The sequence below is a fragment of the Schistocerca gregaria genome, chromosome 11, assembly GCF_023897955.1.
Source record: "Schistocerca gregaria isolate iqSchGreg1 chromosome 11, iqSchGreg1.2, whole genome shotgun sequence".
Lineage (NCBI taxonomy): Eukaryota > Metazoa > Arthropoda > Insecta > Orthoptera > Acrididae > Schistocerca > Schistocerca gregaria.
In genome coordinates, this window is record NC_064930.1 from 92,087,961 (window position 1) to 92,104,585 (window position 16,625).

General features: G+C 41.7%; 1 protein-coding gene across 1 annotated transcript in view; it reads left to right on the plus strand.

Annotated features, from left to right (window-relative positions):
- Window positions 1–16,625, plus strand: part of LOC126295040 (E3 ubiquitin-protein ligase MIB1-like) — a 62,674-nt gene that overhangs the window by 7,602 nt on the left and 38,447 nt on the right. Inside the window, exon 2 of the mRNA XM_049987290.1 lies at window positions 2,546–2,714. Coding sequence (XP_049843247.1) covers window positions 2,627–2,714 — 88 coding nt within the window. The 5' untranslated portion in view covers window positions 2,546–2,626. The remainder of the gene's footprint in view (window positions 1–2,545; window positions 2,715–16,625) is intronic.

Genomic DNA, 16,625 nt, shown 5'->3' on the forward strand with positions numbered 1-16,625 from the left:
AACTTCTCTTCTCCCCAACCCTATTCAACACTTCCTCATTAGTTATGTGATCTACCCATCTAATCTTCAGCATTCTTCTGTAGCACCACATTTCGAAAGCTTCTATTCTCTGCTTGTAAAAACTATTTGTCGTCCATGTTTCACTTTCATACATGACTACATTCCATACAAATACTTTCAGAAACGACTGCCTGAAACTTAAATCTATACTCGGTGTAAACAAATTTCTCTTCTTCAGATACGCTTTCCTTGCCATTGCCAGTCTACATTTTTTATCCTCTCTACTTCGACCATCATCAGTTATTTTGCTCCCCAAATAGCAAAACTCCTTTACTACTTTAAGTGCCTCATTTCCTACTACAATTCCTACACAAACTGTTTCTTGGAATTGTTCATCCCATTGTCTAACGATCTGTGCTGTAGGATGTTCCACACAAAAGTCGCGCTGAACGATTATTACTCACCCACAGTGCGCAGAACTTGGAACACAAAGCGTGTTCTGGTGTCCCGGCGCCATTTTTACTGGAACTGAAATGGGTGCACACTGCTGCTGACTAGCTGAAACCGTGTAAAACTCGGGCCTGCTCCTTCCACACATATGTCAAATAACATAACAGTCACGATAAATTTGAAATCGGATGACACATTTTCTTAGAGCAAAGTTCCCGCCAGCACCACACTCGGAAGCCCACGCTGGCGTGTCCTTAGCCGCCCGAGGCTAGTTTAGCCGGCGAACGAAACTGCTATAGGCGAGACACAGCCCCGCCCTCCTTTCTCTCTCTGCATACCACATCACCACGTATTGACATACACTATGGTTCCATTTGAAAAGCCCACATCTCGTGGTCGTGTGGTAGCGCTCTCGCTTCCCACGCCCGGGTTCCCAGGTTCGATTCCCGGTGGGGTTGGGGATTTTCTCTGCCTCGTGATGGCTGGGTGCTTTCTTTCGGTTACTTAGGTTTAAGTAGTTCTAAGTTCTAGGGGACTTATGACCATCGATGTTAAGTCCCATAGTGCTAAGAGCCATTTTTTTTTCCTCATTTGAAAAAGCAAAGTTGATCCCCGACTCCTACAATTAATATGAGTATTGCAAGGGACTATACGATGCTCATACAGCAGTTTCTCGCAAATAATCAGGTGCAAACATCATAACGATGTGTTAAATGCTTTCAGAAGTGTTTGTCTTAAACAGTGCAGATGATCAGCCAGTATACTGGTGGTTCTCGAAGGTATTTAATATTTCTAAGAGAAAAACTAAAGAAAAAGTCCATATAATCATCGGTCCTCAAATGTTTGGTTACGGAGTTATGGCTAATAAAGGATTTTGCCTGAAATTTAGCATCTTCACTAATACGAAACCATCGAAAAACTGTACGAGGTTTAAGTAAAGAATGATTTCCATTTTCTTTGTTGTCATTGATCTGGTGAATCTAATAAAACATTTTCCCAAAACGTCTAACTGCCGAGACGTAGTTACAATTCCTTCAAGAAGAAAAGCCCTGCTTGCTCGAAGATGTTCCACTTGCTACGCGATTGCAAATGAGTTTTCAACATGACGGCGCGCCTCCATTTTCGTCAACCCGTCGCTACACATTTAAACGAACATTTTCGCCATAAATGGATTGGTCGAGATGCTACACCTCTGTGCCCACCCAGATCGCCCGGTTTAACACCAATGCATTTTTTTTTTTATATGGAGGTGGGTGGAAGACATAGTTTATGAGGACAAAGTCAGTACACGTGAGGCATTACTTGCTCAGGCTTACGAATGTAATCGGCAAAATTAAGAACAACCTTGTGAAACTAAAACGAGCAACAAAATCTGTTCATACATGTGTAGCTATACTCATTGATCTCGCTGGACACGTGTTTCAATATTTATTGTGAATGTATTGTGAAACTGTACGCCCACTGTAGAACTTCCTTAACACTGAGGTTTGTTTTATCCACTGTAACATGAATTCACGTGTGCAGTGGTATTAATAGAAGATGATTTTCTGACACATTCATACATTATTACTATCATTATTCCAAAATTAACTTCTCTAAAACTTCTGTTGAAAACTTTGTGCCGTCGTCTGGAATTAAAAAAAAAAAAAAAAAAAAAAAAATGGGCCAAGTAAATTAAAAATTTTACGAAATTGCTACTGCAGATACACATCTGCAGCATCTTTTATTAGTTTCACCAGATGAATAACAACAAAATAAATGGAAATCGTGCTTTACTGTAACCTCGTACAATTTTGCGATGGCTTCGTGTTAGTGAAGTCGGTAAGTTTCAAGCAAAATCTTTTATTAGTCGTAGCTCCGTAACTAAACATCTGTCGACCTGTGTTTACACGAACTTTTTTCTTTAGTTTCACTTGTCAAATAACAAATTAAAACATTTGCATACCTTCGTGAATCATCCTGTACATTCGGAACAATGGAGTGGCATACGTCTCGTGAAATGGAGTAATTATGATTAATTTACGCTTCTTTATTTACTATACAGGTAGTTGCAAAAAATTGTATTTTGTGATTACACTTGTTTGTAAAATTTCAGGTTCTTCAGCAGACTGCAAGTTCGGCGAAGTTATTTTGAGGGAAAAGTTTTTACTTGGCCCGACACCTGCGACCTTCCGTGATGTTCTGCAGAAACGCTAGTTGGTTCATCCGCATTTTTGTGGCGGTGGTCATATGTAGTGGCTACAGTCGCCCAGTTTTAGTTACAGGTAAAAATTATATTTTTTCGATTCCTATGAGGATGGGTACGATAATGGACAGCAATTTTTTGTGAAGTAATGAAGTAAATGTTTAAGTTTCGCACTGAGATTTTTACGAATTTATTTTCCGGAATCATATACAGAAGAATAGGTTAACAGCCGACAACTCAGATAAGTGTTTCATCCATTACTCACGGCCCAAGTGGTTCTTTTGGTGCTAATTTATTTAAACACAGTAGTCTTATATCTGGTTTGAGACGTCCTCGCCGGCGCTTCCCTTCAGCTGCCTGCGCCACCTCTTGCCTGCTTGTCGTATTCAAACACACTAGAGTAGTAGCCTACTTGAATATACCGAGGTTCTACTTTTAGAACAGCAAGAGAAGATATAAAATACATATACTTCATTTGTTCAGAAATGTCATTTGTTCAGAAATCTCTCTCGTCCAAGGGTCACACAAATTTGTATTCAGTACAGTTCGTTGCTCCTGCATGATAGGCATTACGTACGTCAGACGTTATTGCTATGCAAGGAGCATAACTGGCAGAGATGGGCGAGACCCTCCCGTGGTACACACAGGCGCGAACTTGTTGGGGTAACTGCTTCGGGTCACAGGGCAGTCGTAAGAATACTGCGAGGGAGCTGCGCAACATGGTTGGGTATCAGCGTATCATTGCCTTTGGTATTGAAGAGAGCTCCAGTTGGAATGCCATTTCGTCATCATGTTGCGTATACAGGGTGATTTTTACCACCGTGTACAAACTCTAGGGATTGATCGATGACAGGGTACGGAATAAGAAAGGTCTAACGAACTTACTTCCGGAAATGATTTCCTCACTAGAGACCATTTATTCAGTCATACACTGTTACGAAGACTGCAGTCTAATACTCGCTAAACCAAGCAGCGACAATTACAGTATGTACTGAAAATGCTTTCCATGTGCCTCAATGCATGCGTGTATACGCGGCGTAGGGTGCTCTGTCTCACACGTTCACTTCGGCGAGGCTGCATTCGAACACCCTCATAGGCAGGATGAATACTCTGATCCATTGTCTCCACATCTGCAATGGGCTCTGCGTACACGATACTTATGAGGTGGCCCAATAACCAGAAATCGCACGGGTTGAGATGCGGCGAAGGAGCAGGCCGTGCAACTGAACCACCTTCCCCAATCCATTAACCAGGGAGGACGCGATTCAGATGCATCCGGACGTTAACGGCTAAGTGGGCTGGAGACCCATCATGTAACAGTCACATAATCATTACAATCATCAATAGCACTTCTTCCAGCAAGACGCCCGCAATAAATGCCAACAGTTGCCGCCAGTTAGGCGACATGGGAGGAAGACTGGTCCCAAAATACGAACGCCAATAATCCCAGCCCACACATTCCGGCTGCACCACTGCTGATGATTCGCTGTCACCAAACCGTAGGCGTTCTGCCTACCATTCCACAGATGCCTGTTATGATAGTTGAAGATACCACTCCATGTAAAGGTGGCGTCATCTGTGAACTGGATGGATAACACAGATCCTGGAATCGTGGTTGCCTGGTGGACAAATCAGTGACTGAACTGTTCCCTATGTGGAAAGTCTGTCGCTAGTAAGCCCTTCATACGCTCTATATGATAACGGTAGTAACAATCGTCATAGAGAATGTTCCACACAGTCGTCTGGCTTGCCCTGTACAGGCCAGTCCACTGCCTGCTACTGAGATGGCGGTCGCCTTCCACAGTGTTAATTACATTTTCTTCCAACTCCAGTGTCTGATCATTTCTGGTACGTCCTTCATGATTTCCTACAACCTAGGTCATGATGTGCGAGAAACAGTATCACCCTCTAGGAGGATATCATGCATACTGTAACTGAAGCTGCACAGTATTACATTGCAACTTCTGTAACAAATAGGCATTGGGACCCCATGCATTTCTGTACATCATTAGGCTATATTTGTTCCTTATCCCCTCATTGATCAACCATTAGAGTTTGTACATGGTAGAACAAAAATCACCTTGTATATTCCATAGACCCTTAGAGTGATAAAAGTAATCTGTCTCTGTAACGTATCGGTAGAATTTTCGCAAAGGTTTACCAACACACCTTTAGCTGTGTTATGTTCCACAACATAACTTTTTTTTTTTTTTTTTTGAGAGACATACTGATGTTGCAGAGTTCATCGTTGACACGCAAGTGCAAAATGGGACACGAAACGAGCTAAATGGAGAATCCGGCAGTTCCCATGGCTATTTACTCATAATTTAGTGTACAGACCGACTTCCTCTATTACCTTCGTGTCCAAGTAAAATCAGATATGATTGATACTTTCTGCTCTAAGAGTCACGTCCTAAAACTTCACATCAATTTTAAACATTTCTTTTGTTGTCAACTTTATCAAAATCCGTGCTTGTGTTGCAATATATTCCGTATTTTGGTACCTTGTGTATCACGAGAAAGGTATTATGTGCTATACCATCAGGTACGATCAACGTTTTTCCTCGATAAAAATTTCGGTATAGCCACCTCATTCAAAGAAACGTTTATGCCGTATTTCATTGTGTATCAAAGTGAATCAACGTAAATTTTCGTATGTTACTAGTGTTGTGTATAACGTATGTCGTAGAAAATCTGTGTTTGTGCAGCGCTTGTGGTAAGCAACATTTCGTGTTCGATTGTCTGCATTTACCGTAAACTAACAATAATTTTCATTTTGTTTTCGACTACATCCTCTAAAAATTTCACGAGATTAGTAACGTTTATAGAAGGTGCTACTGCGGCTATAAAGGAAACATCGATTTGCGACGGACTGCTTCATATCTTAATGATAAGTAGCTATTCTTGAAGGTTAACTGGTCCAGAACATGAATATGAACCTGCAGGCTTGCTTCAATGACACTTGTTTACTGTTCTGCAAAACATTACACCAGCCACACTGTAGCCCCACTGCAAACACCGTCCTCGAATGTGGGGAGAGTTATCTGACGTCCACAAGTTAAGATCAATCGCCTCGAAGCTGCTCTTCATGGGGTTTTCTGGAGAGTTACCAGCAGTCACGTATCAGATACGACACAGACACCTGAGTTGCTATCGCCTCCCGCTGTAGCTTCTACACGGAGTACGTGACCTGCCCCCGCTGATCCACTTGGCTGTCAGCAGCTTGTACAGGCAGTACATGACCTGTCACCACTCACCCTGTCAGTGGCAGGACCAGGCCCCCTGTACAGGGGAGGCAGGGACCAGGGAGGACTCAGCAGGTGGTACATCTACATCTGCATCTACATGATCACTCTGCAATTCACAATTACGTGCTTGGCAGAGAGTTCATCGAACCACAATCATACTATCTCTCTACCATTCCACTCCCGAACAGCGTGCGGGAAGAACGAACACCTAAACCTTTCTGTTCGAGCTCTGATTTCTCTTATTTTATTATGATGATCATTCCAAATTATGTACGTTGGGCTCAACAAAATATTTTCGCATTCGGAAGAGAAAGTCGGTGACTGAAATTTCGTAAATAGATCTCACCGCGACGAAAAACGTCTTTGCTTTAATGACTTCCATCCCAACTCGCGTATCATATCTGCCACACTCTCTCCCCTATTACGTGATAATACAAAACGAGCTGCCCTTTTTTGCACCCTTTCGATGTCCTCCGTCAATCCCACCTGGTAAGGATCCCACACTGTGCAGCAATTTTCTAACAGAGGACGAACGAGTGTTGTGTAAGCTATCTTTTTAGTGGACATGTTGCATTTTCTAAGAGTCCTGCCAATGAAACGCAACCTTTGGCTCGCCTTCCCCACAATATGATCTATGTGGTCTTTCCAACTGAAGTTGTTGGTAATTTTAACACCCAGGTACTTAGTTGAATTGACAGCCTTGAGAATTGTACTATTTATCGAGTAATCTAATTCCAACGGATTTCTTTTGGAACTCATGTGCATCTCCTCACACTTTTCGTTATTTAGCGTCAACTGCCACCAGACACACCATACAGCAATCTTGTCTAAATCGCTTTGCAACTGATACTGGTCTTCGGATGACCTTACTAGGCGGTAAATTACAGCATCATCTGCGATCAACCTAAGAGAACTTCTCAGATTGTCACCCAGGTCATTTATATAGATCAGGAACAGCAGAGGTCCCAGGACGCTTCCCTGGGGAACACCAGATGTCACTTAAGTTTACCTCGATGCCGTCTATTACTACGAACTGCGACCTTCCTGACTGGAAATCATGAATACAGATGTACATCTAAGCCTATACCTCATAGGCCGGTAGCTTGATTAGAAGTCACTTGTGAGGAACGGTGTCAAAAGCTATCCGAAAATCTAGAAATACGTAATCAACTTGAGATCGCCTGTCGATAGCGGCCATTACTTCGTGCGAATAAAGAGCTAGCTGTGTTGCATAAAAACGATATTTTCTAAAACCATGCTGATTATGTATCAATAGATTCATAATGTTTGTATACAGTATATGCTCCAAAACCCTACTGCAAACCAACGTCAATGATATAGGTCTGTAGTTAGATGGATTACTCCTACTACCCTTCTTAAACACTGGTGCGACCTGCGCAATTTTCCCATCTGTAGGTACAGATCTATCGGTGAGCGAGCGGTTGTATATGATTGTCAAGTAGGGAGCTATTGTATCAGCGCAGTGTGAAAGGAACCTAATCGGTATACAATCTGGACCTGAAGACTTACCCGTATCAAGCGTTTTGAGTTACTTCGCAACCCCTATGAGTCTGAGGTGCTGTCTTCCACTGAACTGAGTCACGGAGACTCACTTCAGCTGTTGACAAACATGGTATGTGCTGTGTCAAGAAGAGGCAAACGCAAAAGGGCAGGATCTATAAACAGCAGGAAGTTCAAATGGACGGCGAGTCAAGGTATCCCTTAGGGAAATGGCAAAAAGAGATTGGTGGGAACACTAACTGCACTCAGTTTGTATGGCTAGGAGCCTTATTCAGCATGCTAAAGAGGCCATTCAGTCAGCCACTGAGGGAGAAGGGTGCTACAGGCTGCTGACTGTGCTCTGCGGCCACACTTGGATCATTCAACTGGTGGAGAATCTTGAGAAAGCTCACCAAATTTCAGTGAGACTCTCAATTTGCTGCAGTGCCAAACTGTTCGTGAACTATTCGTTCTGAATAGAATGGAAGCTTCTGTGACAAAGCAGGCTGGAATTTTTTGTCTCTACATCATTGGGTTGAGTACTATAGGGACGTCCTAAATGGGTCAGGTGCTCAGGTTGCTGACCGGACACGGAGTGTAAACAACGGTTTTTAGATTAGACTACTCTTATCCAGTCCAGATAACGATAGACCTGAAAGTGTCAGTATGAGTTCCACAGAAGTGTTCCACACAGGCGACAGTACTACATTTCAACAGATCAAGTTCCAAAGCACAGATAACAACGTGCCAGGGTTTGAAGCTCCCCCAGCTCACATAATATTGGGTACAGAAAGCGGGTGAAAACGTGGAATTCACAACTGTGAGACGCTGATAAAAAATTTCAAAAATATACATGGAGATGGTATGCAATTTGTCGTAGTTCACAGAAAAATCATACCAACTGAAACAAAAACTGAAACAGCATGCGAGACTGAGCAAGACTCAGTATGAAAGGTAGGCATTAATTTCGAATCTGGTCCTTGTATCAACCTCTTAGACCTACTCCAGATGCAACCAAAACGTTATAGAGAAAACCTAAGTCACTAGTACATAAGTTTTCAAGTCATACTCTCATTGCTGAAGTGGATGTTAATTGTGCAACAGTCAATCAGCTAAATGACAGTTCTGTAAGAGGTGGGCGAGACGAGACGTTTAGTGAGACATTTCTAAATGTTACCATATTCAGCAGCCACTGATGAAATGAAAGGAGTTCTCAACTATCAGTGTTACGGCCACATATTCAAAATTGACTTTGGAGATGAATATGAATGGGCGACTGCAACATGATGCATTAGTTGAACGTTTTGCTGCACAGTCGTTTTATATTTGGAATGGGAGAATAACAACCGATTAATCCACACACTGTATCACATTGCCAATGTATTTCCACAAAGTCACAGCAATCACATAGAAAATGATCCTCAATTTTTTCGAAATATCCCATAGAATTAAAAAAATCGTTAGAGATATTGTACTCAAATACTCCTTCAGAGATATTTCTTCTTATTGAATTAGTTGGATCAACCATTTCAAATAAGCTACATGATTAATATTTATGTAAAGAGGCCAAGAAACAAGAGCACTAATAAAAACCTACAAATTAATAATTTGAAAGTAAACTTTAATAATTTCATTGCCTACAAAACTGAATAAAATGATACATGTGACCAGGCCAGAATCCCCACTGGTGCAGAGTCCAGCCACTTGTTGCAAGGCATTTCAGCTGAAGCCACTTTGGCGACTGTGTGTCAATGGGTGCGAACTGATGGTGAAGTCAACACAACACCCAATCGCTGGATGGAGAAAATGTCAGGTACGCTGCACTGACCACATTTATTTACTATACCTAGGCCTGCACAGGACAAGAAGCTAATGCGATCGCCACTCTTACACTAAACTTAATAAGCATCCCCCCCCCCCCCAAAAAAAAGAAACAAAAAATCTCCACCACTTCATGAGTAGGCCCCAGTCAGTAAGACATCATTAACATCTACCAACCCTTTTTTTAAAGCCATCTCAGTCGCACCAACACATCCTCACAAAGACTGGGCTTCATCTTGAACATCACTGGGAGAAAATCTGGGTAGTGGAGATGTGTCTGCAGATCACGGATTCTTATCCCTTTAAAGTGTGTATAAATAACTGATGAGGGAATCGATTCTGTACAATGTAGGAAAGAAAAGTATGTCAGATGCTTGTAGCATGGGTGATCCATCTACGAGGATTGTTGCAGGAAGTGCTCTGCAGAAATTTCGATTAATATCGTTGGTACTTAGAGTTGTTCACAAGTGCACAATGTTAGTCGTTAAGGTATTGCCGGAAATTGAGAGATGATTTGTCACCACCACCAGACAGGTAGTGGACAGTGTGTCCACGAATTCAAGTTACTGAGTGGACTTTAGTCCACAGAAAATAGTCCATGCCTGGGAAGAGAAACGTTTGTGCTGTGATGACGTCAGGAGTGATACATGAGATGAACAACAACATCTGGTGGACCTAAGGCTTAACATCACTCGCCTCGCTTCGATGGCTATCATTGTCCTCCACATGTGGTATATAATGGCGATGCCACCAGATGTTTCTGGTGGAGACACGAATATCATACTTAACTTCCAACTAACAGTCATATATCAGGTGGACTGAACATCTGAAATGAATGTAGGGGTCCGCACTTCCCTCCATCAAAAGAGGCGGTGGGTTTTCTCAGTTATATTCAGTGAAGTTGCGATTGCAGCAAGGTATACACTACCTGAGCCATTGGAGGGGGAAGTGGGGTCTGGTTGAACCATTTGATGTCCACAAGGCCCCCATGAGCTGTTGGCATTCAAGACAATGTGGGAAAGACACATTCAATTTCTAGGGGCCTCCCCCATGCCTTACCATCTTGCATTGAAAGGTGACAGTACCTATACAGGCCGCATGACTGGAAAAGCCAATGAGTCATGGTTAAGTGACTTGTTTGCCCCAAACATTGGAGCATGAGAGATAGATAACGGTCTATGTGACTGGAGGAGTGGCTAATATGGTGTGTGAAACTCTCCCTATCGACATGTACATATTGACACGCGCCAATGAATCGAAGGCTGATTACAATGGTTGAGGGGGCCACACATTGAGCATAGTGTGGCAGTTGGCCCTAAGGCACCTGGATGGAGTTAAAATCACCACCGAAAATGAAGTCATGCGACGCCCATCAAGAGGGGCATGAAGGCATCCTGAAAGAAGCACACCATTCTTCATGATGGCCCAATCCAGAGGGTGTGTAGATGTTTATGGTTTTTGTGCCATGAGGAGTGTACGCAATGCTGCTGCTGTCAAGGCTAAAAGTGATGTCCTTGGCAACTGAGCCATCACAGAGAAGAGCGCCATGAACTACCAGTGCCAGATGTGTGGGTGATGCGTGTGCCGTATTCGAAAGGCTCTAGACCTCCAGAAGGATGGCTATGTCTATATCTGCAGTGTTCAGTGTTTCCAATAACCCTCGTCAGTTTATGCTCGATGTGGGTGTTATTGACGTTGAGCATGGCTCTTTTTAAATATTTCGTTAAAATTAAGTCTTAACACAGGAAAGAAATGTTTAGATACAGGTACTGTAGACTGAGGTGAACTATCCTACGCACATGGCACAGTTCGGAAATGTGGCCTGAACTTAAGTAACAGAACTTCTAACCGTGTCCTCCTCTAGCATTCCTTTTCCTGTATAGTATTTGTCGATGCCAGTGTTATTTTCCGAATTTAGGACAGCTCAGTATTATCTCAGTTGATTTTCTGAAAACATTCACATAATTTCATACACGGTATGTTATATTTCGAGCTAAAATTTACGAAAAGAAGCTGTTTTAATAAGATATTTTAGTTTCGATGTTATAACCGACAAGTACAAACTCTGGATATATAGTTAAAATAATTTTTTTGCGAACACTGCAAATTGCTAATTATTGACACACTTTGACTGGGGGACTGATGACCTTAGCTGTTTAGTCCCCCTTAAACATCCCAACAACCACCATCACCACTTAAAATTTCTATAGTTAATTACGTAACCCTGTACTGCTTACTGTATTTGTTTCTGGATTCATTTATGAAATAATAATCCAAATTAATAATGTAAATAAAACTACAAGGGATTCCTTTGTTAAGAAAAGTGGTAAAACTTTTGGAATATTGTTATTTCCGCAGAGTAAGAGTCGTAAGCATGCTTATGATGTAACGGGAGGTATTTTTGTGCGAACGATTTAATTTCGGCTTTGTTAAGGTAAAAAATCAAAATACTGTATGATATACTAAAATGTGAGAAAATACATCTACGTACAAAAATTTTTACAACAACAATATTCAAATTGATTTGGTTTAGACCAACCGCGAGGACCTGATCTGACATTTATATCTTCAAGAATCAGACCCCTAGACAAGAAGAACTGGAGCCAACTCAACATGGCACGCTAAGTATACTAGAAAGATTATTGTAAACTAAGCGCGTCTCAAATCCTGATAAAAAAACTTATCTTAATGTGGATAATAAATGGAAAGAGAGAGAAGGGGTGAGATTACAAACTGACGGAATGGTTTCAGTTTTCCAGTCAGATGCCGTCCGCACAGTCCACCATTAGGATGTCAGGACTATGGACACTTTGTTCGTGGGAGTCGACTGTACTCAGTATCGAGGGAGGGGAAATTCGTTCTCGCGGATTCTAATTTCCAATATTTAGGGGAAGGCAGAAGTAAACGAACTACATGTTAGTAAGAGAAAGGACACTTCTAACAGAATAGTTCATTTCAACTAGTTCGTTCATGAACTATGGATCCATAAACATACCTATTCATCGATGTCAGTACCATCAACTTCTCCGTTTAACACAAAGTATCAGGCGAAGCGACGGTATTTCTATGTATTGATACTGCAATGAATCAGAATGAAGTTCTTGAAAATTCAATCAAGTTCCTGAATTCATTGATTTGCCAGGCCTTTTCCTGCACGGTTTAAATCTGAAAATTTGCTTGGCTGTCATTCCTCTTCGAAGCATAAAGAAACTACGATTTTGCAGAGGTACCACGTTTTCTGCAAAAAAACATGATAATATCATTGAAGCCACAATGTTAAATGGGAGCATGGCAGGAGATGATATACTACTACGACGCATCCCAATGGTCCCAGCAGATATGCCGTTCAAGTTGAAAGGTTTGCTGTTCCCGATGCGTCTCGCATTTTCAGAGACCACCAGCAAAGCGCCGGCCGAAGAGGCCGAGCGGTTCTAGGCGCTTCAGTCTGGAACTGCGCGACAGCTACGGTCGCAGGCTCGAATCGTGCTTCGGGCATGGATGTGTGTGATGTCCTTAGGTTAGTTAGGTCCAAGTAGTCCTACGTTCTAGGGGACTGATGACCTAAGATGTTAAGTCCCATAGTGCTCAGAGCCATTTGAACCAGCAAAGTCTGAGTATTAAACTTCGGCGAATCCATGCTTCACAAATGCTGCATGTGGCCTGATGAGACGTTGGAAAGTGTTCTGATTTCTTCGTGTGTGCACCAGACAGAGAAGGAAAATAAATTCAATAACCAAAATATTTGACTACACAGAATTTAAACAGAAATACTTCCTTTGTTTTGAGCGGCTTGAATAACATGCCCAGTACTCGGTATAACTCGAAAATCGAGCGTTAAGTAATTAACGTGGCTGAAATAAAAGTACTGCGTTGGTCTGTGTATATCAAACGATAAATATGAAAAGAAGACGATTTTCTGTGAACAGTACTTTTAAAGGAGTACGTGTGAGTTCGCAGGAAGACATATGAGAAGAAGCCTGGTAAGTTTTCCGCGTTGTTACAAGTGTGTGAAAGGAAAAGCCACCGGGCAATACGCAAAGAACGTACTGGAGTACCAAAGAAACTGGTATAGACCTGCGTAATCAATTACATATAAACAGGTAGAACACGGCGATGCGGTCGGCGACGTCTGAAAAGGCAACAAGTGTCTGGCACAGTTATTAGATCGGTTACTGCTGCTACAATGGCAGGTTATCAAGACGTAAATCAGTTTGAACGTGGTGTTATTGTCAGCGGAGGAGCGACAGGACACAGCATCTAAATGGTTCAAATGGCTCTGAGCACTATGGGACTTAACATCTGAGGTCATCAGTCCCCTAGAACTTAGAGCTACTTAAACCTAACAAACCTAAGGACATCACACAGATCCATGCCCGAGGCAGGATTCGAACCTGCGACCGTAGCAGTCGTGCGGTTCCGGACTGAGCGCCTAGAACCGCGAGACCACCGCGGCCGGCACACAGCATCTCCGAAGTAGCGATGAAGCGGGGATTTTCCCGTAAACCATTTCGTTGAAAGTGACAGAAGTGCAAGGCTTCCGCAAATTGCTATATATTTTAATTCTGGGCGATCATCAAGAATCAGGCTCCAAACCAGTCAAGGAAACATCATCGATATCGGCTTTCGGAGCCGAAAGCCCACTCGTGTACCCTTTATGGCTACATGACACAAATCTTTACGCCCCGCCTGGGCCTCTTAACACTGACGTTGGACTGTTGATGACTGGAAACATATTGCCTAGTCGGGTGAGTCTCGTTTCAAATTGTATCGAGTGGACGGGGTAGTGCGAGTAAGGAAACAACCTCGTCAATCTGTGGATACTGCATGTCAGCAGGAGACTGGTCAGCCTGGTGAAGGCTCTGTAATGGTGTGGGGAGTACGCTGTTGGAGTGATATGGGTCCCCTGATACGTCCTCTGATTGCGAAAACATTCTGTTGGCGCCCACCTACATAGGGAGAAATGATCGTCCCCAAAAAATGCGAGAAATAAGGGCTCGCACAAAAAAATGTAGGTGCTCGTTTTTCCTGCGCGCCTTTCGAGAGTGGAACAGTAGAGAGACAGCATGAAGGTGGTTCATTGAACCTTCTGCGAGGCATTTTGTTGTGAATAGCAGAGTAATCACGCTGATTTTTATGTAGATCTTGTAACAGGAAGAATTAACGACCAGCCCCCTGCATCCTTGCATCGCTCATGTAATAGCTTCCAACCTTTATGAGACCATTTTTCCCAGAGTGCAACCATATACTAGCTTGGACTCGCAAACACATACACACACACCAGATCATCATCTTTAGTGCTTAACTAAACTTTAAAAAGAAGAATATTTTCTTTGGTAATTTTTGTTTTCCAAATCATGAAACATTTGGCGCTCATAGCAACACCATGTTTACTTGCCCGCACTTTCTAAAGTGGGCACCTCAGTCTTGTTGCAACCCTTGTCCACAGTACGGGCAGCCCTTAGCGGAACGCCATCTCACAAGTGTTCATGACGTCGCCTTTCCTGCTTAGATCTTTTTTAATATGTGATTTGTAAGAACTGCATCTTTTCGAGTCAGTAGAAACTTTAATTTTATTAATGTACTATATACAAAATGTTTTAGTACAGTTAGTCTAATTCTGAAGACGACGCTCATAGTAGCGTCGAAACCAGGTCAATTTTGACTTAATGTTTGTGACCGAGGGCTTATTTGTTATAATATAATTATACGCAGCTTCTGTAGATGCTTTATTAAAATTCCGACTAATGAGTCAATGACACAATTTGTACTTGTTTTTTTTAGCAACCATTTTCCACAGAATGATGTAGCCTTTCTCATTGCATTTACTGGTCCTCAAAAACGAAAGTTAACTAACAGTCTACACTGACGGTATACACTTGTTAGAAAATATGTTTCCTCTACACCACTTCTCTCTCTCGTGACAGTTGCTTCACCCTCACACTGCAGCCTTACTGAAAATGAATCAAGCTAAAAACCGCCCACTATACTTATTGTTTGTAATTCACATGATTGATGGAATCCTTACTTCTGAACTGTTAGAAACCGTACGATTTCAACTTGTCAATGCTTTTTGTTTGACTAGACGCTAAAAGTAATAATAATAATAATAATAATAATAAAATGCTATACACACCCTATAACAGAATAGTAGCCACTACATAGAAAGTACTGAGATGAAGCTTAATTTATTTCGTTTATTGTTATGAAGTGAGTAATGAAGAAATTTCTGGTCTACTGCAAGAAATTTTATGAGATATTTAACCATACGTGATTTATATGTCTCGATTTCTTTATCGTAGGTCCATGGCGAAAAGCACAAACTATTCTGTACAGCACGAGGATTATGTGTGGAAGATGAAGCTCATACATCCATTTAGACGAACTCTATCTTCACCAAATTGTGTCATTCGTTAATGCTATTATTTGAAAGTAAAAGTTAGTTAATGGTAACCTTTGTAATAACTATTATATTTTTATGAAGCAGTACGAATAAGAGCGACGTTTTTTAAATAATTTAGTATTGTGAGCCAAACGCAGACTCCTCTGTTTTTATCCCTCACGAAATTTAATTTTATGCATTGTGGGTGGGGGTTGTAACTATGCCACTACTCTACACAATGTTGGGTCTTGTGATATTGGACTACGTCAGAAGTTGCCATCTAGCTATGCCCGCCACCTTGATGTAACGTTTCTAGAAAGTCATTCCAGACTGTGATAGCAGTTAGTTGATCCCCTGTGGATATCAGTTCCAGCAGAGAAACATGTTGGATTACCGGTTAAGGACACAGTGATACAGACTTCAGGCATAAAATATCATTGTTTTCTTAAATAACTTTAGATCAGGACTGTGTGTTGAGTAAATTATGAATACAGTACCTTCTGACACTCTTAGTATTGTGATAGATCTCCATTTTGATATTCTGAGCAAGTAACTGTAGAAAGACACTAACGAAAAGAAGTCTCTGTTCCTTCTGGGGCTTTTTGTACAAGCAAATAGGAGACTTTTAAGGGGAGATGTAATTGATTTTGGTCCAAAAATTCGATTTTTCAAAAATATCATTGTCTTGATCTACACAGTTTAATCTATGTTGTGTGCAAATTTTATCATGATAGCAGCTTTAGAAATGCCTATATACTGTTAAACTGATTAAATCTGCACTGCTGGCCACTCCCACCTCTACCGACCATTGGGAAACTGGTTGCTTCAGCGGAATTTTTGTCAGTGTGAAAGATATTCTAATTCGATATCTTTGGCTGACATCCATTTATTTGCCTGAAAACTGGCTTGTACGTGGTTCATTTACGTTTTGACAATACTAACACATATTAGTAGGTGGAAAGTTGAATTCGCAAACCTTTATGTGGAAGTCTAGATTTATGAATAGTGGGTGGTGGAAAACTTGTGTTTAGGAAACGGAGGT